The 25,133-nt window shown below is 46.4% G+C and overlaps 1 protein-coding gene across 2 annotated transcripts in view; it reads right to left on the reverse strand.

Moving 5' to 3' along the window:
• Positions 1–25,133, reverse strand: part of micall2a (mical-like 2a) — a 96,006-nt gene that overhangs the window by 31,618 nt on the left and 39,255 nt on the right. The window contains exons 3-6 of one of the 2 annotated variants that reach the window (XM_043711848.2): positions 21,748–21,889; positions 11,363–11,508; positions 10,018–10,151; positions 6,167–7,128 (exon numbers count right to left, since the gene is read on the reverse strand). In XM_043711848.2, coding sequence (XP_043567783.2) covers positions 6,167–7,128; positions 10,018–10,151; positions 11,363–11,508; positions 21,748–21,889 — 1,384 coding nt within the window. The remainder of the gene's footprint in view (positions 1–6,166; positions 7,129–10,017; positions 10,152–11,362; positions 11,509–21,747; positions 21,890–25,133) is intronic. The other variant, XM_087997721.1, reaches the window with a different exon arrangement.

The following is a 25,133-nucleotide window of genomic DNA, read 5'->3' on the forward strand; positions in this document are numbered from 1 at the left end:
ACATTGCTGTTAGGGAAGAAAGTTCAGAAGTTTGACCCAATGACATGAAAGGAGTGGCTGACTTCAGGATAGTGGGACTGCACTGAAGGGAGTGGGATGTTGATGAATGCTATCATATTGTTCTCTCTTTGGACTACATTTATTATATAATTTGCAATAATGTTGGAATAATTTTTTCCATTCCATTTAGTGACTTAAATAACTATAAAAAGTCCAGAGAGTTTTTCCATCACTTTGCCAGACAGTAAAGTCGAATCTTATCATCTCGGTGTTTCTAAATGTGTGGCCAACTCATCACACTGCTCTGAAGCCAAAACTTGGTGACCAGAACTCACCACAGTTTTCAAAGGCCTCCCTAGCCAGATCTGCTGTCGCGGGATCATGATTTTACTTCAAGATTGCATCTTCAGCCTCTGTGCAATCACTGTCTCAACACGAGGATTGTCAGAACAGAATCCAAAGTCAGATATTGGATCATAATCACTCACTCAGAAACTAGTCTGTACCAGTAGCTCTCTGTTCCTGCACTGACATGCTTCAGACATAGACTGCCACAATCTTGCACCATCTAAATTTTCTGATCTTTAACAAATAGCTCCTGTTGCTTATTGCCAGAATATATCGTGGCAATGCCTTGCATGTCAATGTTGAAATGAAGCAAATAGGTGCATTCAGGATTGTAACTGATGACCATGGAGCCTTTTGGTCATCCATAGGTATCAATCTCAAATACTAACAGTTATGCTTCGTTTTAACCTCCTTAATGTTATTTCAATGGCCCATCCAATTTTCTCCCTTTCTGTTTTAGGGACAGGAGCAGGCCATTCAGCCCCAATCCCCTTCTGTCTTCAATAATGTTATGACTTCAAACCTGCACTCTAACTTTGTCCACCTTCCTGGACTCGCTATTCTTTTGTACCCTTGCCTAACAACAATCTGTCAATCTCAGATTTAAAGTTATTATTTGAAGACGTACTGCTTTTGTGGATGAGAATTCCACACTTCTATCACCGTTTACATGGAAAATGGTATTTTGTAACTTCTCTCTCAAGTAGTTTGGCTCCAATTTTAATGTTTAATCCCTTATTCCAGACTGTTCCACCAGCAGATTTTTTTCCCCAATCTAGTCTATCTAATTCCTTCAAAATCCTAAACTAATTCAAACAAATCACCTGTAAATTTCTAAATTCTAGTAAATACAGATTTAGATAAGGTCTCCTTATAATGGGTTCCCTAGAACTTAGTGATGAATCTGCACCCCTTTCAAAATCAATATGGTCCTTTCAAAAATATGATGCCCAGAACAGTATATAATACTCCTGATATGATCTAACCAGGGCTTTGTATATCAGTGGCAAAACCTTCACCTTTCAAATTCCAGTCCTTTAACTATAAATACATACATCCCTTTAGCTGTTTGATTGTTTCCTTTTGTATGTGACGAGTATATTTTAGTGATCTGCCTACTTAAAGAACCCAAGTCTGTTTGGACTTCCCCATTTCTAGCTTTTTCAGTTCAATAAGATTTATCTGTATTTGGTCTGACCATAAGGTTGCAGTGAGAAAGGATCCAGTTCCTCTGCAGAGAGAGTGAAGCAGCAAGATCTGCCCTCCCGAGAACTCAGCATCTCACCCAAACTCCCATTATTCCCAAGTGATTTTACACTATAAGAGTCAGACAACTGGTTAATGACTGGAGCTCATTGCAGAGCTTCCTTCCCATTTGTTCTTCATCCACTTTTCCCAAAAGCATCATTGGATCAAGATGAGGAATGGTAACCCCACTTATTACCTCTCTCTCTCTGACCAAGAGACACCAAAGAAATCTGTTGTCCAACATCCTTTAAGTTATACATCTGTCATTCTAAGAGCAGTATTCAACAGAGGCAACAGGAATCTAGGCTGTCAACTGGACAACCATAAGAACTCCACAGTAGTCATTTGTTTTTTTGCTGAGGTCACAACCGTAAGGCAAATCAGGCATTTAATTAGACAGAGGGGGTCCTTTGCCTGGATGGAGACAGAATGTGATAGCTCCACCCACTGGGAGCTGCCAGCCAATCAAAGGCCTGCAGCTCTTCCTTGATCAGCAGCCCCAACAGAGGAGATTGTGGCTGCTAAGAGTACTGCAGCTAAGACCCAGAATTATCTGTGGATCAGGCAAATATAACAGATGGCTGGAAGGCAGAAGGGCTCATGCCCGACACGTCAATTCTCCTGTTCCTTGGATGCTGCCTGACCTGCTGTGCTTTTCCAGCAAAACATTTTCAGCTCTGATCTCCAGCATCTGCAGTCCTCACTTTCTCCTAGAAGACAAGGGGACTGGCATAGTTCTCAGCAGCACTAAATCCTCCCCACCCAACTCTCTCTCTTCCTATATATTAATTGGGAAGAGCTTTTGAACAAGGAGGAACCCTCAACCACCAGAGGGCAGTGGTTGATGTTTGGGCTTCCCCCTATTCCAAGTACCCTGGCTAGCACTGGATGAATAACTGCAGCAATGGGATGAGGCCCTTGAGAGCCTCAATTGTTAGCTAGGTAGGAAAGCTGTTCTCAAGTCTTTTCATGACAGAATTAATCAGTGTAATGATGGAAAGCTGGCAGGGGCCCAACATTATCCTCCCACAATCAATGCCCCCCCACGCCCTCCCTCCACAGAATAGGGCAGTTACATTTGAGCATAAGTGTCAGTTCTGGCTCATGTGATAGCTCTCTGAGTTAGAAGGTTGTAGGTTCAAATCTTAGTCCAGGGACACAAGTAAACTCCAGGCAGCAATCAATTGTTGCAGAGATATTGCCTCTCTCAGTTAAATGCTCAAGGTCCAACAACCATGTATTCAAAGAAGTGGGCAGTCCAACTGTCAATATTTATTCTTCAATTGATGCTGTTTTATATCTCATAAAACAAAATGCCCTCCTGTTTGTGGGAGCTTGCGTTGTGCAGATTTGCTGCCAGATTTCCTGCATTACAGTAGTGACAATGCTTCAGAAGTACTTCTCTGGCTGTAGAGTGATTTTAATTGTCCTGAGGTCATGGAGGACACTGTAGAAGTGCAAGTCTTTCTTGGTTCTCTACTTTGAAGCCACTTTTAAAGTTGAACAGTGTATGGAGTTATTTGGGACACAAAGATCATGAGTGCATGCAGGACCACACACAGTAGCAGTGACCATCAGTGCAGATAAACATCACAGGTCAGCTGCTTAACAGTTAGACACAGAGGTATCGCAAAAGTATAAAACCTGACTGGATCAGAAAATAGTATTTAAAAGACCAGATGACTAGCCAAGTCATTTACAGAGCAGCTAAATGTCATAAAATAAGATAAAGAACAGACATTCCATGGGATTATAAACTGAATCAGTGCCAAATCACTGAACATTTAACAGGTTAATCATTTTGACTGTCTTTCCCACACTTCAAGCATTGGTTACTCAACATATCAATCCTTAGAGTGCTATATCCTCCCAGGCCAATTTAAAAGCAAATAGATTCCTCAGCTGCAATTGAAAAATCCTTGACTGTGAATAAAACATCTCCCCCATCTTCAATATATTTACAACCAATAACCCAAGTGTTCAAAGATACATTTTAGAAGGATTCTTTTTAATGCCCATATGTTTGATAGGATTGCCTCACAGCAGGTCTGGAAAATTCAATTATTAATTCCTAGAAACTACAAAAAATCTTGGAGGACTGAGAATCTTTTCCTGTTCATAGCATCCTTACATTCTTGCAGGAGTGGGGGATTTTTTTTTCCTTAAGATTGTACACTCTTACCAAAAACATCATCAAAAGCAATTCACAATAATTTAGATAAGGATTAAAAAAAATTGAACTTCCGTTTGAAAAGGAGGCAAGTGGTTGTTTCGGTTCAACAGATTTTCTACCACTTTAGGGAAAGGGTTGGCACATGAGAAGCATGTGCCAGTGAAGAGTTAACTTGTGACAGTGGAATGTTTACCAAGTACCAAGTCATACTACTTCCACAGAAATGATCTGACTGGGCTCCTAGCCAATGGCAGTTTGAATCAGCCAAACCTGCACAGGAGCCATTGCACAGCCAAGCCAGAGCATAGCCTAACATGATTTAGAACAGCCAGCAGGGAAAGACACCGCCTTGTCCATCCATTGCCTAATGCCTGGACTAGTTCATTATAAAACCAATGCCCAGAAAAGATTTACCAGAATGTTGCAGAGAATGGAGGGTTTGGGTAATAAACATAGGCTGGACAGGCTGGAACTGTTTTCACCGCAGTGTAGGTGGTTGAGGGGTGTCCTTTAGAGGTTTATAAAATCATGAGGGGCATAGGTAAGGTGAATGACGAGGGTCTTTTCCCTAGGCTGGGGGAGGTCAAAATTTAGGGGCTATCTTTTTAAGTGAGTGGAGAAAGCATTAAAAAGCACATGAGCGTCAAACTTTTTTTTTACATAGAGAGTGGTTTGAGTGTGGAATGAACTGCCAAAGGAAGTGGTAGATGCAGGTACAGTTACAACATCTAAAAGACATTTTGATAAGCACATGAATAGGAAAGGTTTGGAGGGATATGGGCCAAATGCAGGCAAGTGGGACTAGTTTAGGTTGGGGAAATGGTCAGTATGGACTGGTTGGTCCGAAGGGTCTGTTTCCATGCTGTTTGACTCTGTAACACTATAACACCTCTCCACCAGCCCAAATACTGCCCCATGCCCCAGCGAACCAACAATCCCTGCCAAATATTTCCTCTATTCTTGGAATCTAACACCCAACCCCCATCCTGGACCCCAACCTATTACTTCTTGTTCCAGACCTATGCCCTCTCCACACGGCTCTGGTTTTGATCCCTCCCACATCAGATCGGACAACTCTATCCCGCTGTAAGAACTGACAGCACCATTCCCCCTCCTTTCAGCACCTTAACCCCTCCCCACCCCACCAACAGCCCCAGGGCCAAAAGCTCCCCCTTCCCTGCAGGGACCAGTACTGCCACCCACTGGCCTATCCTAAACTCTGCACTTATCTAGCCCCCTCACCATCTTGCATTCTGGAATGTCCAGCATCCTACCCACCTGACACCACAAGCTTACCCACCAGGCATCCTACAATGCCCACCCACCTGGCACTGAATGGCAGTCTGACAGCAGCTGTCAGCGTGGCTGTCTGGGATTTTGGACCTTTATATTTCAGAATACAGCAGCTGATTGCTGTGAGAAAGTCGGAGGGGGGCACAATTTACCTTCCTGCCAAGTCCTGAGTGGAATGGAAGTACAGCCCTGCGATTCTGAAGGAGCTCTGATCAAATCTCCTGTCAGATATGTGGAGTTCTTTCATTGTATAAAACACCACGCAGTGGCAACGTGCGAGAGATCACTGGTCCTTGGAAATTTCAAGCCCAACACGACTAAACCTCCCACTGACTTGTTCGACTTCATTGAAGAGAATGCAAGCTTTCCTTAATCACACCACTTAAATCAGATTAGATTCGATTAAATACTTTCCAATAACTCAGTTATGTAGGATAAAATGGCAACTAACTGTTCCCAGTCAATGCCACAAACAACAATGACAGAAATGATTGATTAAGACATGTGGTTTGAGAGATGGACATTGTCCACGCAGTGGCAACGTGCGAGAGATCACTGGTCCTTGGAAATTTCAAGCCCAACACGACTAAACCTCCCACTGACTTGTTCGACTTCATTGAAGAGAATGCAAGCTTTCCTTAATCACATCACTTAAATCAGATTAGATTCGATTAAATACTTTCCAATAACTCAGTTATGTAGGATAAAATGGCAACTAACTGTTCCCAGTCAATGCCACAAACAACAATGACAGAAATGATTGATTAAGACATGTGGTTTGAGAGATGGACATTGTCCATGACAAGGGAAGTGTATTCCTCTGCTCTTCAAATAGCTCCCAGGGATATGGATATTTCATTACATTACACTACATAAATGCAAAGTTGTTGTACATTAACCTGAACATGCAGATCTCAGCATTACACCTCATGGAAAGAGGGCAGGCTGACTTTGTGACACAACCTCAGCGCCCTGTCTGACTGCGAGATGAGGTGCTGTTCCCATGTTAAGGATAGCAGAGCTGACTGTCAGCCAGTGGATGGTGACATGTGAAGCTGCAGCTACCTCAGAGAGTGTACATGCCGGTGTAGTCAGAGAACTAACCTTTACTGGTTGTCTGCTGGGTCGAAGTTGATCCGCGACCCATTGCTTCATTCATGCTGGCAGCCCGGTTTAATGTGCCTCGTGAGGAACTTCCTGTTGAAGGACTGAGCACAGCCTCAGGGTTGGCAACACCTTTTGTGAGCACCGGACGGGATGGTAGTTCCAAAGCAGATGTCGGTCTCCATTTGGAGGCTTTGTCCTGTGGATTGCTGGGCTCGCCCCTTTGCTCTGGTGACGTAGATTGCCTGGTTCCTGCCTGGACATTTTTCTGGTCACTTACGTTCAGAGTTGTAGTCTTGGTGGTCTGGTGATTCATGGGCTGTGTTCCTGAAGGCTTGTCCATGTGAAACCGGGAAGACGAGGCGACACCTTGGTTTAGGTTGTTATTCTTGTCAAAGGGCAAATTCTTCTGCAGGACCAAGCGTGCCTTGTCTTTGTCCGTGTCAGAACTGGACCTGGTGGTTGCAGTCGGACTCTTCAACACGTTGGTGCCCTGCTGGTTCCCAGGTGACCAAGGCCTCTGTGTTATCGTTTCTGCACCACCAAACTGCCCTCGTGCAGAATCGGGAGTACGCAGTGCGCTTGCTGGAGATCCCAAATCAGACAAAGGCGGCTTTTCCGGTGTCCCCGAACTCATAAACTTTTGCCTTGCAGCCTGCATTCTCTCCGCGTGAGTGCCCCCTGGTTTGAAAGCTGTTGACGAGACCTCCGCCTGCCTGGGGGTGTTTGTTACTGCAGTGGGGCTGGTCACATGGCCCACCACCGGCTTGTGGACTGTTGGCACTGACTCGTCTGCCTTGGGGCTGGGCTTCTGTAACTTGGAGCTAACAAAGCTGCTGCTGCTGCTGCTGTTGTTGTTGTTCTCACCAACATTGGCTTGGTGGTTGGTGCAGATGAAAGTCCCGGGTATCGACCCAGTCTTGTATGCACCAGCCATGAGGGTATTGGAGCACTGCTTGCACCTGTGGCAGGTGAGAAGGATAAATAAAAATGCAGAAAAATGAACCCTTGAACAAAGAGCATGACTGGTAGTTTTAAAGCTTGATTAACACATTAACAGTACATAATGAGGCTAGATGGAGAGCCCAGACATCTATTCAAGTACTGAAATAGCTGTTTGACTGCCCTGGGTCTTTGGTTTAATCTGTCAATTGCACAAAGTATGTTTATACAAGATAAAGAGATTTTGGTGCTTACGGTGTCTGTGACTGATACTTCAAAGGGTATGGACAACTGAAACTTTTATTGGTCTGTAGTCAATTAAGATTTGTTTTTTGTTTAAGAAAATGGAATGTTCTGAATGAATTAGAAAGTTTTTGTTGAAAACACATTCTACTGTCAGTATCTGGGTTCCTGATTCAACACAGAATAATTGTGAATTGGAAAAAAAACATCACAGCTCGGCACAGAGTGTATGAGAATCCATGGAGGAGCAGGTGAGAGCATGAGGTTTCATGGATGGGAAAGGTGTAGTGTGTCGGGTGAGAGAGTACTAGAGATGAGGGCCAAACGGGCCTTACTTTTACGGGCTTGTATTATAACTGGGACATGGTCCCACATATGCAAGGTGGACCTTTAGAGAGGATGCCTTCCATACCCCAACCCTGTAGCAGGTACTGAACTCTTGCTCACATCTGCACCACACCCGAAACAAAAATCTGTCTGAGCAGGCATTTTCTCCTGAGGCAAACACGCAAGCAAGCCAGGAAATTGCCCAACTTCCTCTACCCTGCTGCTAACATGAGAAAACATGATAATGACAGTACTACAAAATCAAATAACTGGCTGTAAAGCACTTAGAGCTGCCTCAGGGATTGCAAAGGTCCGATTGTATCATTACAATTTTAGACCTGCGTAGAATTCCTGTCAACTTCCCAAAATTGTAAATCCTTTTGGCCACATCTATAGTTGAAATGTGCCATACTGTAGTTAAAGCTTCTCAACAGAGTAGGAATTGTCGAGTCAATGGGAAAATCACCTTTTACAGAGGTAGATCCTATTCCAAGTATGAACAATGTGATCTATCTTGGAAAACATTAATAACATTATAACTTTAAAATGCCAACTACATTATTGGGAACCTGAACTTTTGCAAAGGCAGAATATGGTCTCTTGTGCAACCAAGTGGCACTGGAGCCCTGACTCCAGATGTTCTGCTCTGAACATGCCTTCATTGTTGGGTGGATAATGGGCATGGGTTGTAATTTGCTTATTCATGGTTTATGAAAGTAGCTATATATGTAAAAGTGCCTTCAAACAGAACAAATGTTCAATACTGGGTTACTTCAAACATGACTAGTGGGCTTTACCCTTTTCAGAAGAAAGTCTAAATTTACCGCAGGAGACGTAAGGTAGGTTGAGGGCACTTCTGGGACATGTCAAGTTCCCTTTGAACTTGTTAAAAGTAGACATGGGTGCTTAAAATGCAAATACACTCATTAGATGATCAAGCATCAAGGCTTTTAAATCTCATTTTAAAACTGAACATATAATACTTTTCAATTAAAAAAAAAAATTAATGCTTGTTATTTAACTCTGACCATTGACATTAGCCTGAGGGCTAGAATTATATGATTTATCATTATCACAGTGGGATACCTGTCAGTTTGCAGTTTGGCAACTCGAAATGTTGTCACATCTTTGATATGGAGCTGCACAATTACTTACTTATAAAAATGTTTATTTAGTTTGAAGAAATGCAAATATAGTAATTAGATTTTTATGAATGAGTTTTGTTTCATGAAATTCTGTACCAGTCAGTTAAAACATCATTGCAATTCCACGTGGATGCCAAGGTGTGCCCATGGAGGGGAATATGGTGTAAATTGGCACCAGGTTGGACATCAAAAGGCTGTTGCTTGGCAGACACAGTTTGGAATGAGTTGGCAGAGTTGACATGAGGGCTACTATGAGTTTTGGAGCTGTGTACAGGGGAATGGGTTGGCTTGGATGGGACATGGGGAGTGTATGGAGGGAGAAAGGCTGGGAGGGCTGTTTTTTGTGTGTTTCTTTTTACAACTGGAACTATGTCCTGTATCCCCACGGTCTTTGCAACAGCCCACCATGGCACTCAGCGGCCCTTGTGGCTGCCTCTGAACTCTTCCCATAAGTGCCCAGCCAAAGTCCAGTTAAGGTCCGCACTCCGCCCAAGAATCAAAATAGGAAAGTCTGAGGTACCTTCTCCTGAGTGCTATTTGCTCAGCCTGGATTTTTCTGGATCCATGCCTTCCACTTGGCAACAGAAGTCTGGCCTAGGTCTCCTTTTATGCTGTAAGACTTCTATGATTTTGTAATTCTGTTGCCACATATACCACCTTGCAGGCAGTGATTTTTGATTACTCATTGTGTACACAATCTCTTCCTCACAGTCCTCACCTCTTGTCCTAAACCCTAACTTTGTACCCCCTGGACCTTGTGTATTGAGCTAATGGGATCCCAAGCGAGTCATAATCTTGTATATTTCTATCAAATCTTCCCTCAAGCATCTTTGCTATGACCCCAGCCTTTCCACCCCAACAATTAAAAACATGCACCTTTGGAGATATTCTGGTAAATGCCCTCTACATCCTGTCACGGGCATTCACATCCTTCCTGAAGTCTAATGACCACAACTGGATTATCCTTTATACTTCTTCTCAGTCTTACTCTTCTCCCCTTAGCCACGACATTAACTGGCAATATTTAAGACCCAGCTACATAAGAAGACACTAGGACAGATTTGGTCACAGAGGTAGATTTTAAGGTGTGTCTTAAATTAGGATGGCAAGATCAGGAAGTGGAGGGATTTAGGGAGAGACTACAAGGGCTTGGGACCTGAAGGCAAAGGCAACACATTCACTCTTTTATCTCACCTGAAACAGTTCCTGTGATAGAGTTTCCCATCTACTAAGTATCGCTGAACCAACAGAACGTTTTTTTTGCAGATGGCACAGCTACTGGACAATGTCCCTGATTTATTGGATCTGTCACCAGCAGGAACTTTGTTCTAGAAGAAGAGAAAAGTGTACAATTATTTTGCTCTCATTTCTCCATCTAACCAAGAATGGTTCACAAGAGTACTCCACCAATTGTAATGCCAACTTGCTACAGTGGCCAGATGCAATAATCATTCCTCAGATGGCACTCCACAGAGATGGACAGCTGGTGAATCTTGAATGGAGCAGCCCAGTGTGTGATTTGTAACTCTCCCACAAAGGGGTGGCATGGTGGCTCAGTGGTTAGCACTGCCGCCTCACAGCACCATGGACCTGTTCAATTCCAGCCTCAGGTGACTGTACGGAGTTTGCATATTCTCCCCATGTCTGCATGGGTTTTTTCTGCGTGCTCTGGTTTCCTCCCACAATCCAAAGATGTGCATTTTAGGTAAGTTGGCCACACTAAGTTGCCCATAGTGTTCAGGGACGTGTAGGTTAGGTACATTAGTCAGGGGAAAAGTGTTGGGGAAAGGAATGGGTTTGGGTGGGTTACCCTTTGGAGGGTCGGTGTGGACTTGTTGGGCTGAAGGGCCTGTTTCCACACTGTAGGGATTCTATGAAACACAAGAAAATAGTGTAGAAGGGAATAGAGCCGGGCAGAACGATTAATAATCGCAGGCAAAAACAAATGATAATGGGATAAATGAAAAAGATGGGTCTAGAGGAAGTGTAATGGGGATGGTTACAGAGAAGCCAGTTTGTTCAGTTGGCTGGATGGCTCACTTGTCAATCAGATGGCACCAACAGCATAGAGGGGCTTATGCCCGAAACGTCGATTCTCCTGTTCCTTGGATGCTGCCTGACCTGCTCGCTTTTCCAGCAACACATTTTCAGCACCAACAGCATAGAGTTTGGTTTCCCCAGTTTGACTTATTCACTCAATTCAGTCATAATAACGGCCATGCATCAGCAAATAATCACCAACGACCTGCCTTTGGCAAGGAAGCAGAAAGGGAATAGTAGAAATTTCACCACTTTCTGTTCTCTGACAGACACAGGTCTTCCCTTTTACACCACCCTCCCATCCCCACTTTGTGTCTCCCCGTATTTGCTTCACATTTCTCACATCTCTACACTTTCCCAATTCTAAAGAAAGGCATTGACCTGTAAATTTAACTTTCACACTCTAAAAATGCTGCTGAGGGTTTCCATTTTTTTTAAACAATGAGTGAAAGAAAATGTACTCTACCAGTTTAATCACATCACAGAGATGACATCTTACCGTTGGTGCAACCTGAGAGGCTGGCACAGCAGTGGGAGTAACTGCGTTCTTGGGCACTTTACGTTGGGTCTCAGGAGTTGACTTCTTCCGCACAGGTTCCTCAGCTGAATCAGAAGCAGGTCTCTTGATGTGAGCCATACCACCAACTGTGGAACAGAAAAATGGTGTTAAGTTAGCATGATGGAATACTCCCCACTTGCCTGGATGAGTGCAGCTCCAACAACACTCAAGAGCTTGACACCATCCAAGACAAAGCAGCTCACTTGATTGGCACCACATCCACAAGCATCCACTCCCTCTACTACTGATACTTAACAGCAACAGCATGTTCTATCTACAAGGTGCATTGCAGAAATTCACCAAAGATCTTCAGACAGCACCTTCCAAACCCACAACCACCTCTATCTCGGACAAGGGCAGCAGATACATGGGAAGACCACCCCCTGCAAGTTCTCCACCAGGCCAGTCACCATCCTGACTTGAAAATATATCACGATTCCTTCACTATCACTGTGTCAAAATCCTGGAATTCCCTCCCTAATGGCCTGTGAACTGAAACGGTTCAAAAAGGCAACTCACCATCATCTTCTCAAGGAGAAAGTGAGGTCTGCAAATGCTGGAGATCAGAGCTGAAAATGTGTTGCTGGAAAAGCGCAGCAGGTCAGGCAGCATCCAAGGAACAGGAGAATCGACGTTTCGGGCATAAGCCCTTCTTCAGGATTTCCTGAAGAAGGGCTTATGCCCGAAACGTTGATTCTCCTGTTCCTTGGATGCTGCCTGACCTGCTGCGCTTTTCCAGCAACACATTTTCAGCCATCATCTTCTCAAGGGCAACTACAGACAAGCAATAAATGCTGGCCCAGCCAGCAACGCCCCACATCCCTCAAATAAATACTAAAAAAAACAGAATTTAAAACAGAAGACCCACAGTCCTCTTCACAGGGAGTGTGGAACATTACACCTGGTGTGCTGCAGATGACTCGGTGCTTTCCATGATTCACAAGGCACATTGCCGCTTGACCCTTTCAATTGTCAAAGTCAATTAACCCTTCCCTCCCATGAATGCGGCGCGAAACACTCCAAACAAATCTCATTCCGTTAACACATGGTGCATCTGGGCAGCGAGAGTGATCACAAGAAAAGCTAACGCAAAATACTTCTGAAATCTCAGTACCTCAGTGGCTGGGCAGATAGTTTTGTTGGGTTATGGCACTGGACTCATAAACACAGCGTGTGAGTTCAGAACAAGATGTCAAGTTAGGACATTTAATCCAACAAATCATCAAGGATCAGCATCAGAAAATAGGATGTTAAAATCGAACTGATTTATCACATCCTTTAGGATGTGAAATAAATATTACCATCCATCGTGTGTGTCAACTATGGCTCAGTGCTCACTTCAGCATTAGAGTTTGGTCTCAGATTACAGTTGATCATATTTGTGGGCGGCACGGTGGCACAGTGGTTAGCACTGCTGCCTCACAGCGCCAGAGACCCGGGTTCAATTCCCGACTCAGGCGACTGACTGTGTGGAGCTTGCACGTTCTCCCCGTGTCTGCGTGGGTTTCCTCCGGGTGCTCCGGTTTCCTCCCACAGTCCAAAAATGTGCAGGTCAGGTGAATTGGCCATGCTAAATTGCCCGTAGTGTTAGATAAAGGGGTAAATGTAGGGGAATGGGTGGGTTGCGCTTCGGCGGGTCGGTGTGGACTTGTTGGGCCGAAGGGCCTGTTTCCACATTGTAAGTAACCCTATCTAAGTTCCTAGCACAAGCTCAATGGGCAGAATGGCTATCTTCCTGTACTATTCGTCAAAGCTCTAATGTCTTGCCGAATGAAGGTGCTATTGAAGATGCTAACTTTTGAAAGAAATGTTAATTTGCTGTCGCATTTATATTTAAAAAGCATTTTTTCCCTTAAGTAAGAAAACCAAAACAGTTACGTCATATTCCAGATGTGATCTCACTACCAACCTATACAATGGTAGTAAAACATTCCTACTTTTATATTGCATTTCCTTTGCAATAAGCGATAACATTCTATTTGCTTTCCACATCACCTGCTCTACCTGTATACTGAAAGGAGCAAGAGAAAGGAATATGGGAAATTTGTAATGTGTTCCTGCAAATATTACTCCTTAACCACCATCACTAAAAGATGAAATGATCATTGCTCTCTGTGCGCATGGTGATGCACAAATGGTCCGTGGCATTGATCTGACATGACAGTAGTGATTACACTGGTCAGAAGACAAACTGGGACATGGAAATACACTTTAAAAATCTAGGTCTTTCTTTCTTCAAGCCAGACAGTTGTAAAGACAATCAGAAGAAATTCCACCTTCTTAGAGTAACCAGAGATAAGCAATAAATACAGCCTTGTCAGAATCACCCACATCCTTTTAGTGATTAAAAAACACCTTTTTCTTTCTGCACAAGCAAGGGAGGTAATTAAAGAGGTTTGGGAGGTGACTAATGTGGAGCACAAACACCAGCCTGTTCCTCGGCTGTAGACGCGATGCAATGCTATGGCAGAGGGTAGTAAACACAGATGTGTTTGAAACCACCAGCAGAAACGAATGGCAGCAGCCCATCTACCCTGCTGCTCCTGTGGGATGATATCACTGTTGCATCCCAATTCTTATTCATATTAGTCATCAAACTGGTTTCCACATGCCACAAAGCTCAAACACTGGGGCAACGTGTCCTTACAAGCTTGGGAAACAAGTTCAGTGTGGTGTAGCATGCTCACTGGATAGGGCCTTAAAGTGAAAGAGCAACATTCTGAAGAAGGGTCACTGAAACATTAACTCTGATTTCTCTCCACAGGTGCTGCCAGATCTGCTAAGTTTTTCCAGCAATTTCTGTTTTTGATTTTTGTTTCTTATTTCCAGCATCTGTACTGCTGTTTGATTTTTTTTGAGCAAAGATCAAGCTACTTTTAATCTAGTCATTTGCCAATGGTTGCTGATTGAAATGTTATATGATGTGAACTTGGTGATGATGCTTCGTTATCGCATTCTCTGTTGATACTGAACATCTGGGGTTTTCGATGATTATTAACCGTTTTGCAACATCAGTCCTTCATTGTCACAGAGTCAGAATCTTAGAGCTTCCTAATGACACTGTGGGAGGACGTTCACCACAGAGACTGCAATGATTCATGAAGATGGCTCACTAACACCTCTCAAGGGCAGCTATGATTGCCCTCCCCTTGGTCGCTATGCCCACATCCCAAATGTGAATTGAACAGCCATTTGAGCAAGGCAAGTGCCAAAACCTATTGTGCCGCTCTTGACCACTTTGAAGTGTATTTTCCAGACAAGGAAAACTGCTGATACCAATCCAAGCCCACACACTCTTATCTCTGCTGCCTTCCTATAATAGAACACAGACAGGAAAACCATTAGGGTGGCCAAATCTGTTTGGGGTTCCTCTGGATGTTTTGGACCAACTGCCACAAAACAATGATTAATCCCCACTAACCGCACCCCCCCCATCCCATTCCAGCCATTATCCACTCCTCAAATGTATTGCCGATTGGAAAGCAAACAAATTATTTTTCAATTGAATTAGTCTTGGACTGTCTCTCAACCCAATGTCTTTTTAAACCAGGCTTTCAAAAAATATATACAAATTAATTAATTTTCTCCCTGATTTCACTGACAGTTCTCTCCTGGAGATTAGTCTCCAATTCTGGGATGAATGACAGTCGATGTTGCCCCTAAACCATGTGGATGTGCAGCTATAAAGCCCAAAGGCCAAATAAGCCACACAGTAGAAGTGCTGAAAATGTGTTGCTGGAAAAGCACAGCAGGTCAGGCAGCATCCAAAGAACAGGAGAATCGACATTTCGGGCATAAGCCCTTCTTCAGGAATGAGGAAAGTTTGTCCAGCAGGCTAAGATAAAAGGTAGGGAGGAGGGACTTGGGGGAGGGGTGTCGGAAATGTGATAGGTGGAAAGAGGTCAAGGTGAGGGTGATAGGTCAGACTGGGGTGGGCGCGGAGAAGTCGGGAAGAAGATTGCAGGTTAGGAAGGCGGTGCTGAATTCGATGGATTTGACTTAGACAAGGTGGGGGGAGGGGAAATGAGGAAACTGGTGAAATCCGAGTTCATCCCTTGTAGTTGGAGGGTTCCTAGGCGAAAGATGAGGCGCTCTTCCTCCAACCGTCGTGTTGTTGTGGTCTGGCGATGGAGGAGTCCAAAGACCTGCATATCCTTGGTGGAGTGGGAGGGGGAATTGAAGTGTTGAGCCACAGGGTGGTTGGGTTGGTTGTTCCGGGTCTCCCAGAGGTGTTCTCTGAAACGCTCCGCAAGTAGCCGGCCTGTCTCCCCAATATAGAGGAGACCACATCGGGTGCAGAGGATGCAATAGATGATGTGTGTGGAGATGCAGGTGAATCTGTGGCGGATATGGAAGTTTCCTTTGGGGCCTTGGAGGGAGGTGATGGGGGAGGTGTGGGCGCAAGTCTTGCACCTCCTGCGGTTGCAGGGGAAGGTGCCGGGAGTGGAGGTTGGGTTGGTGGGGGGTGTGGATCTGACGAGGGAGTCACGGAGGGAGTGGTCTTTACGGAATGCTGATAGGGGAGGGGAGGGAAATATATCCTTGGTGGTGGGGTCCGTTTGGAGGTGGCGGAAATGACGGCGGATGATGCGCTGAACATGGAGATTGGTGGGGTGGTAGGTGAGGACCATTGGGGTTCTGTCCTGGTGGCGGTTGGAGGGGCGGGGCTCAAGGGCGGACGAGCGGGAAGTGGAAGAGATGCGGTGGAGGGCATCGTCGACCACGTCGGGGGGGAAATTGCGGTCCTTGAAGAAGGAGGCCACCTGGGTTGTACGTTTTTGGAACCGGTCCTCCTGGGAGCAGATGCGGCGGAGTCGAAGGAATTGGGAGAATGGGATGGCATTTTTACAGGGGGCAGGGTGGGAGGAGGTGTAGTCCAGGTAGCTGTTGGAGTCGGTCGGTTTGTAATAGATGTCCGTGTTGATTTGGTCGCCTGAGATAGAAATAGAAAGGTCGAGGAAGGGGAGGGAGGAATCTGAGACTGTCCAGGTGAATTTGAGGTCGGGGTGGAAGGTGTTGGTGAAGTGGATGAACTGTTCAACCTCCTCGTGGGAGCACGAGGCGGCGCCGATACAGTCATCGATGTAGCGGAGGAAAAGGTGGGGGGTGGGGCCAGTGTAGTTGCGGAAGATGGACTGTTCCACATATCCTACGAAGAGGCAGGCATAGCTGGGGCCCATGCGGGTGCCCATGGCTACTCCTTTCGTTTGGAGGAAGTGGGAGGATTGGAAAGAGAAGTCGTTCAGGGTGAGGACCAGTTCAGTCAGTCGAAGGAGGGTATCAGTGGAAGGGTACTGGTCGGTACGGCGGGAAAGGAAGAAGCGGAGGGCTTCGTGATGGGGGATGGAGGTGTACAGGGACTGGATGTCCATGGTGAAAATAAGGCGTTGGGGACCGTGGAAGCGAAAATCCTGGAGCAGGTGGAGGGCATGGGTGGTGTCCCGAACGTAGAAGTGATCACTTTGAGATGTAAATGAGTGGCCATGCTGCAATCACAAAAGGACCACTCAGTGCATCAAGCTGGACTCCAAATGGGAAGGGTATTAAAGAGATTATTGTTGGAAACCCGAAAAACAATGCAATTTTAAACTCTCCAAACTATGCAAACCCCGTCTGCATCACACACAGCAGCCCAGCAAAAACCATGTACACAGTTGAAAACAAACAGCTCCCTTTGACATCGAAATTGATGGGACATTGAGCCAGACAAGTCCCAACATGCAATACTCATATGCCAATGAGGTCACTTGTTACCATAGTTACAGAGCAAGGAGACCCCCACCCCTCCCCCCCCCCCACCCCCAACCCCCACCTTTCACTCACCTCAGACAACAGGCCATAACTTTGTGCTGGATTTAGAAAGTCTTTATGTTTGATTTAGTTCTAACAGAAAAACAAAATTGAAAGCCACAGCAGATGAAATATGACCTCGGAGAGAAACACTGCTGGATTCTACAGGTGCCTTTACAACAGGTTGGTATTAAGAAAATGACAGTGCAAGGATGAACAGAAGGCCAGTGAGCACTCTGAAACAAGCCCTTCCCTCCTGGTACGGTGGATGAAACAGAACCTGACCACATAAATTATCTGAAGATGAGCAGGGGAGCTCTCCTTGGTTTCTTGCAAAATACTTCTCCCTCAAATAACACAACTGAAACCAGACTGTCTGGTCATTATCACCTTGTTAATGATGGCAACTGGCTGGGAGAACATTCCAATGTAGAAGACAATGGCAACCCATGAACACTACATTTGAAAATTCATTGGCTGTCAAGTACTTTCAGACAGCCTGACGATTTGAAAGGTGCTATAAAAATACAATTCCTCTCATTTGATATGCTTTTGAGGTGGCCATTATCTTCCCGAGAATGCAAATTGGACTTGAGTGCAAAAATGGCGATAGGAAGCTTTGACAAGGTATTTACTAATCATTGTACTGTGTGAAGAATTGTTGAGGAATGGGGAGGAGAGTGTGTTTTAAGAGGAGGCAGGAAGGCTGTGAAGAGTGGATGGAAGAGCAGAAATTACAGCCAGAAGAGATGCTGGCCAAAGCGATTCACTCTTGAAACTTCTCATTACTGAGGAGTTGAAATAAAACAAAACAACGGAGTCAGATCGGCTTGAACAGCTACAGGCGCAGTCCAGTTATAAGATTCCCTCAAAACAATGGACGGTTGATACTGAAGCATTGATTGCAGAATTGGCAGATGTTAACGACTGGGCTCAATTTCAACAACACAAGCTACTTGCTCTGGAAAACAGTAGCTAGCCGGTTTGTGACAGGGTCAGACGGATTCCAGGAAAGGCCAACATTGGTTAAGCGCCATCACTGAGAATGCCCCCCAACCCCAAGTCAAACTGAGGAGATGGAGGGGGTAAAGGGAAGGATGACAGGTTACAGGAGGCCTGGGGAACAAATCTGCCAGGGCAGGACACTCAAAAGCAGCAAGTGAGGTCTGCAGATGCTGGAGATCAAAGTTGAAACTTTATTGCTGGAACAGCACAGCAGGTCAGGCAGCATCCAGGGAACAGGAGATTCGACGTTTCGGGCACAGGCCCTTCTTCAGGAATGAGCAGAGAGTGTTCAGCAGGAGAAGATAAAAGGTAGGGAGGAGGGACTTGGAGGAGGGGTGTTGGAAATGTGATAGGTGGAAAGAGGTCAAGGTGAGGGTGATAGGTCGGAGTAGGATGGAGGCGGAGAGGTCAAGAAGAAGACTGCAGGTCAGGAAGGCGGTGCCGGGCTGGAGGGATCCGGCTGAGACAAGGTGGGGGGAGGGGGGATGAAGAAACTGGTGAAGTCCAAGTTCATCCCCTGTGGTTGGAGGGTTCCCAGTCGGAAGATAAGACGCTCCTCCTCCGACCGTCGCGTTGTTGTGGTTTGGCGGTGGATGAGTCCAATGACCTGCATATCCTCGGTGGAGTGGGAGGGGGAGTTGAAATGCTGTGCTACAGGGTGGTTGGGTTGGTTTGTCCGGGTGGCCCAGAGGTGCTCTCTGAATCGCTCCGCAAGTAGGCGGCCTGTCTCCCCAATATAGAGGAGGCCACACCGGCTGCAGCGGATGCAGTAGATGATGTGGGTGGAGGTGCAGGTGAATCTGTGGCGGATATGGAAGTTTCCTTTGGGGCCTTGGAGAGAAGTGAGGGGGGAGGTGTGGGCGCAAGTGTTGCACCTCCTGCAGTTGCAAGGGAAGGTGCCGGGAGTGGAGGTTGGGTCGGTGGGGGGTGTGGATCTGACAAGGGAGTCGCGGAGGGAGTGGTCTCTACGGAAAGCTGATAGGGGAGGGGAGGGAAATATATCCTTGGTGCTGGGGTCTGTTTGGAGGTGGCGGAAGTGACGGCGGATGATGCGCTGTACATGGAGATTGGTGGGGTGGTAGGTGAGGACCAGTGGGGTTCTGTCCTGGTGGCGGTTGGAGGGGCGGGGCTCAAGGGCGGAGGAGCGGGAAGTGGAGGAGATGCGGTGGAGGGCACCGTCGACCATGTCGGGGGGGGAAATTGCGGTCCTTGAAGAAGGAGGCCATCTGTGTTGTACGTATTTTGAACTGGTCCTCCTGGGAGCAGATGCGGCGGAGACGAAGGAATTGGGAGAATGGGATGGCGTTTTTACAGGGGGCAGGATGGGAGGAGGTGTAGTCCAGGTAGCTGTGGGAGTCGGTTGGTTTGTAGTAGATGTCCGTGTCCACTCCAGAGGAGCATTGTCCTCATTGTGGCAAGGTGTTTATTTAGAGAGTTTCACTCGCTTCTCGATGGATGTTTCACTCAGGAATAGGTCAAAATGCCATTGAGATGGCTCATATGTTCACAACGATTGGTGTGGTTCTCATGGGGAACTTCATCCAGAAGCTTTTAAATACTGTAATTGTACCAGCCTCCATCATCTCCTCCGGCAGCCCACTCCACACACGTACTACCCTCTACGTGAAAGTATTGCCCCTGAGGTACCTTTCATATAATTCCTCTCTCACCCTAAACCTATGCCCTCTCGTTCTAGACTTCCCCACCCCAGGGAAACGGCCCTGTTCATTTACCCTACTCATGCCCCTCATGATTTTATAAACCTCTATAAGGTCACCCCTCAGCCTCCAACACTCCAGGGAAAACAGCCCCAGCCTATTCAACCCCTCCCCTACAGCTCAACCCTCCAGCTCCAGCAACATTCCTGCAAATCTCCTCTGTAACCCCTCCAGACCCACAACGTCTTTCCAATAGGAAGGAGACCAGAACTGCACGCACTACTCCAAAAGTATTACTAACCAAAATCCTGTACAGCCCCAGAATGACCTCCCAACTCCTACACTCAATGCTCCACCAATAAAGGAGAGCATATCAAACGCCTTCTTCACTATCTTATCTACCTGTGACTCTACTTTCAAGGAACTATGAACCTCCAAGATCTCTGTTTAGCAACACTGCCCAGAACCTGACCATTAAATGAATAAGTCCTGTTCTGATTTGCTTTTCTAAAATGCATCACCTTGCATTTATCTAAATTAAACTCCATCTGCCACTCCTCAGCCCATTGGCCCAGAGGTCAAGCTCTTGGAGAGTTATCAGGGATGGAGCAGAGAAGGAGGGACAAAACCATAGAGAAATTAAAAAAAAAACAAATTAAGGATTTTAAAATCAAGCTGTTGCTGTAACAGGGAGTTAATGAATGCCGGTGAACACAAGAAATAGGAAACTGAGGATTGAAACCATTTTGCCAATTGTTTCTTGCTTGGCCAAAGACAGAGTTAAAAAGGAACACCCCTAATTCCCATCAAAGCAGCTGGCTTCCTGTGAACAAAATGGGAGATGACCTCAAGCTGGCTGACTTAGAGCCATAGAGATGTACAGCACGGAAACAGACCCTTAGGTCCAACCCGTCCATGCCAACCAGATCCCAACACAATCTAGTCCCACCTGCCAGCACCCGGCCCATATCCCTCCAAAACATTCCTATTCATATACCCATCCATATGCCTCTTAAATATTGCAATTGTACTAGCCTCCATCACGTCCTCTGGCAGCTCATTCCATACATGTACCATCCTCTGCATGAAAAAGTTGGCTCTTAGGTCTCTTTAATATCTTTCCCCTCTCAGCCGAAATCTATGCCCTCTAGTTCTGGACTCCTTGACCCCAGGGAAAAGACTTTGTCTATTTATCCTATCCATGCCCTTCATGATTTAAAAAACCCCTATAAGGTCACCCCTCAGCCTCCGATGCTCCAAGTAAAACAACCCTAGCCTATTCAACCTCTCCAACCCTGGCAACATCCTTGTAAATCCTTTCAAATTTTACAACATCTTTCCGATAGGAAGGAGACTAGAACTGCACACAGTAATCCAACTGTGGCCTAACCAAAGTCCTGTACAGCCGCAACATGACCTCCCAACTCCTGTACTCAATACTCTGACCAATAAACGAAAGCATACCAAATGCCTTCTTCACTATCCTATCTACCTGCGACTCCACTTTCAAGGAACTATGGACCTGCACTCCAAGGTCTCTTTGTTCAGTAACACTCCCTAGGACCTTACCATTAAGTGTATAAGTCCTGCTAAGATTTGTTTTCTCAAAATGCAGCACCTCACATTTATCTAAATTAAACTCCATCTGCCACTTCTCAGCCCATTGGCCCACCTGACCAAGATCCCGCTATAATCTGAGGTAACCTTCTTCACTGTCCACTGCACCTCCAATTTTGGTGTTATCTGCAAACTTACTAACTGGCTTGGACTGGAGGTACTCGCACCCCCACCCTCTTGCCCCACAGCCCCTGTACAGTTTAAGCAGCTTCAATCCATCACGTCGGATATGTTATCACACAGGAGGTTACTCACTTGGTGATCGGCCTGTGAAATAGTTGTAATACTGCGAGACATAGGTCAGGATGCTCAGTCTGTCTGGGACTCTCAGTGCCACCATGTCCTCTGCATCCAGCAGCGCTGGGATTCCCAGCTGCTCCTCTGCCACCTGGAATGCCTGAAACCGAGAGCGAGAGTTCAGGAGACAGTTTTCGCCAAGTCTGCCTCCGAATCAGTGAGAGCTGCAGCAAGTAGCGTGATCCTTCAGAGCTGTTTCCTTTTGAAACCTTAGCAGCAAAGCAGTTGCCGAAAGAAGAAATAAATAAAGCTGCCCAGCAAACACCTTAAATCCAGAGTACACTCAAGCAGGTTGAGATGGGAGAAAGAGGTTCTTATGAAATGAGAAGGAAGTGCTGATTTAGATTACTTACAATGTGGAAACAGGCCCTTCGGCCCAACAAGTCCACACCAACCCTCCGAAGAGCAACCCACCCCCCTACGTTTACCCCTTCACCTAACACTATGGGCAATTTAGCATGGCCAATTCACCTAACCTGCACATTTTCGGACTGTGGGAGGAAACCGGAGTACCCAGAGGAAACTCACGCAGACACAGGGAGAATGCACAAACTCCACACAGACAGTTGCCTGAGGCGGGAATTGAACCTGGGTCTCTGGCACTGTGAGGCAGCAGTGCTAACCACTGTGCCATCGGGCCACCCGCACTCTTCCAAAAAAAAAATCAGCTGTCAGCTGTGACACAGTGCATTCTCCTGTCAGGGTCCCTCCTGGGACCAACCGACTCCCACAGCTACCTGGACTACACCTCCTCCCATCCTGCCCCCTGTAAAAACGCCATCCCATTCTCCCAATTCCTTCGACTCCGCCGCATCTTCTCCCAGGAGGACCAGTTCCAAAAACGCACATCCCAGATGGCCTCCTTCTTCAAGGACTGCAATTTCCCCCCCGACGTGGTCGACGATGCTCTCCACCGTATCTCTTCCACTTCCCGATCCTCCGCCCTTGAACCCCGCCCCTCCAACCGCCACCAGGACAGAACCCCACTGGTCCTCACCTACCACCCCACTAACCTCCATGTACAGCGCATCATCCGCCGCCATTTCCGCCACCTCCAAACGGACCCCACCACCAAGGATATATTTCCCTCCCCTCCCCTATCAGCATTCCGTAAAGACCACTCCCTCCGTGACTCCCTCGTCAGATCCACACCCCCCCACCAACCCAGCACCTTCCCCTGCAACCGCAGGAGGTGCAAGACTTGCGCCCACACCTCCCCCCTCACCTCCCTCCAAGGCCCCAAAGGAAACTTCCATATCCGCCACAGATTCACCTGTACCTCCACACATATCATCTATTGCATCCTTTGTACCCGATGTGGTCTCCTCTATATTGGGGAGACGGGCCGCCTACTTGCGGAGCGTTTCAGGGAACATCTCTGGGACACCCGGACCAACCAACCCAACCACCCTGTAGCTCAACATTTCAATTCCCCCTCCCACTCCACCAAGGATATGCAGGTCTTTGGACTCCTCCATCGTCAGACCACAGCGAAACGACGGTTGGAGGAAGAACGCCTCATCTTCCGCCTAGGAACCCTCCAACCACAAGGGATGAACTCGGATTTCACCAGTTTCCTCATTTCCCCTCCCCCCAGCCTGTCTCAGTCAAATCCATCAAATTCAGCACCGCCTTCCTAACCTGCAATCTTCTTCCCGACCTCTCCGCCCCCACCCCAGTCTGACCTATCACCCTCACCTTGACCTCTTTCCACCTATCACATTTCCGACGCCCCTCCCCAAGTCCCTCCTCCCTATCTTTTATCTTAGCCTGCTGGACCAACTTTCCTCATTCCTGAAGAAGGACTAATGCCCGAAACGTCGATTCTCCTGTTTCCTAGATGCTGCCTGACCTGCTGCGCTTTTCCAGCAACACATTTCCATCTCTGATCTCCAGCATCTGCAGACCTCACTTTCTCCATCTAGCTCAATACCCCAATCCTGCCCTCCCTACATGCCCCATGAACCTTCTAGGCGCATTGCCCTGCCCGGGAAGTCTCTCAGAGACCTTCTGCCCCATGATGGAGATGGACCATGGACCACAAATGAGGGCTCCCAGTTACAGGCACTTCTATTCACTGGAAGACCAGGTCTTACTCAAATCTGAGGGAGCCATCACAAGTAAGAGGCTTCGTTCCAGTAGCTAACACTAACCCTATCGCAGGCAATGCTGACACCGGGGATGGGGTATAGCAGGTGCCAGGGTGGGGTGGGGGGTTCGCCTCCACTGAAAGTCTCATCTCTAAACTTGAATTGTAATCCTGTCCTCAAGGTTTCCTACCTTCCTCGACTGCACTCTTCGCTCTGGTGGAGCTGCCAGTCCTCTGGGTGGACTACAAGAACCGTGTGCCATTCACCATCCTTAACTGAACAGTGAATGCGAAGGTGACAATTAGGAGACAGTCTCCAGGAAAATAACTTCCCGAATCTGGCTCCCAGCAAGGGCAGCTTCGGGCCACCCACTGGTGAGAACCCAAAGCCTCTGGGCAAATCCTGCCTTCAAGCAGCACAAGGGAGGTGCTGCACTGTCAGAGGTACTGATTTTGAGGTTAGATGGTAGTTTTGTTTTATGAAACCAAATACCTCTCACAAAAGGCAGTGATCCCGTTATCCAGGCTAATATTTATCCCTCAACCAATGCAGATAAAAAGATAATCTCCTTATTATCGCATTCAGATTGTTGGGAGTTTTCTGTGTTCAAATTGATTGTCAGATCTCCTACATTACAACAGCTCAGAGAAAGTGAGGCCTGCGATGCTGGAGAGCCAAGAGTTGAAAGGTGTGGCGCTGGAAAAGCACAGCAGGTCAGGCAGCATCCTGATGAGCCCTTCATCAGGAATGTGGAGGAGGAAGGGGACTGGGAGATAAATAGCCCCCTTCCCCCTCCTCATTCCTGATGAGGGCTTATGCCCAAAACGTCAACTCTTCTGTTCCTCTGATGCTACCTGACCTGCTATGCTTTTCCAGCACCACACCTTTCAACTTTACATCACAACAGGAACTAACTAAGTTTTAAAAAAATACACTATGAGCTGAAAAGTGTTTTGATATAATTTAAAGTCCTGTTGTAAAAGGAAGGAAACACCGTAAATTAAAATGAAATGTTCTTCCATTACACAAAAAAGGCACCAGCTTCTACTTAAAGAGATTAACAAAATGTTCAAGAAGACATGAAGCTGAAGGCGTCCAGTGGTAAAGGTAGTTTCAGACACATTATTGCCATTGAACTCTAATCACTAACATAGCTGCTGCAGTCAGTTACGGGAAATAAATATTGAAAATGCACAACAAATCTTTCAACAGCTGGGGAGGAACAAGAGGAGAATGCATCACACCAGTTCTCCA

The sequence above is a fragment of the Chiloscyllium plagiosum genome, unplaced genomic scaffold, assembly GCF_037043375.1.
Source record: "Chiloscyllium plagiosum isolate Xiang-an unplaced genomic scaffold, Cpla_swu_hap1 HiC_scaffold_20, whole genome shotgun sequence".
Taxonomy (NCBI): Eukaryota; Metazoa; Chordata; class Chondrichthyes; order Orectolobiformes; family Hemiscylliidae; genus Chiloscyllium; species Chiloscyllium plagiosum.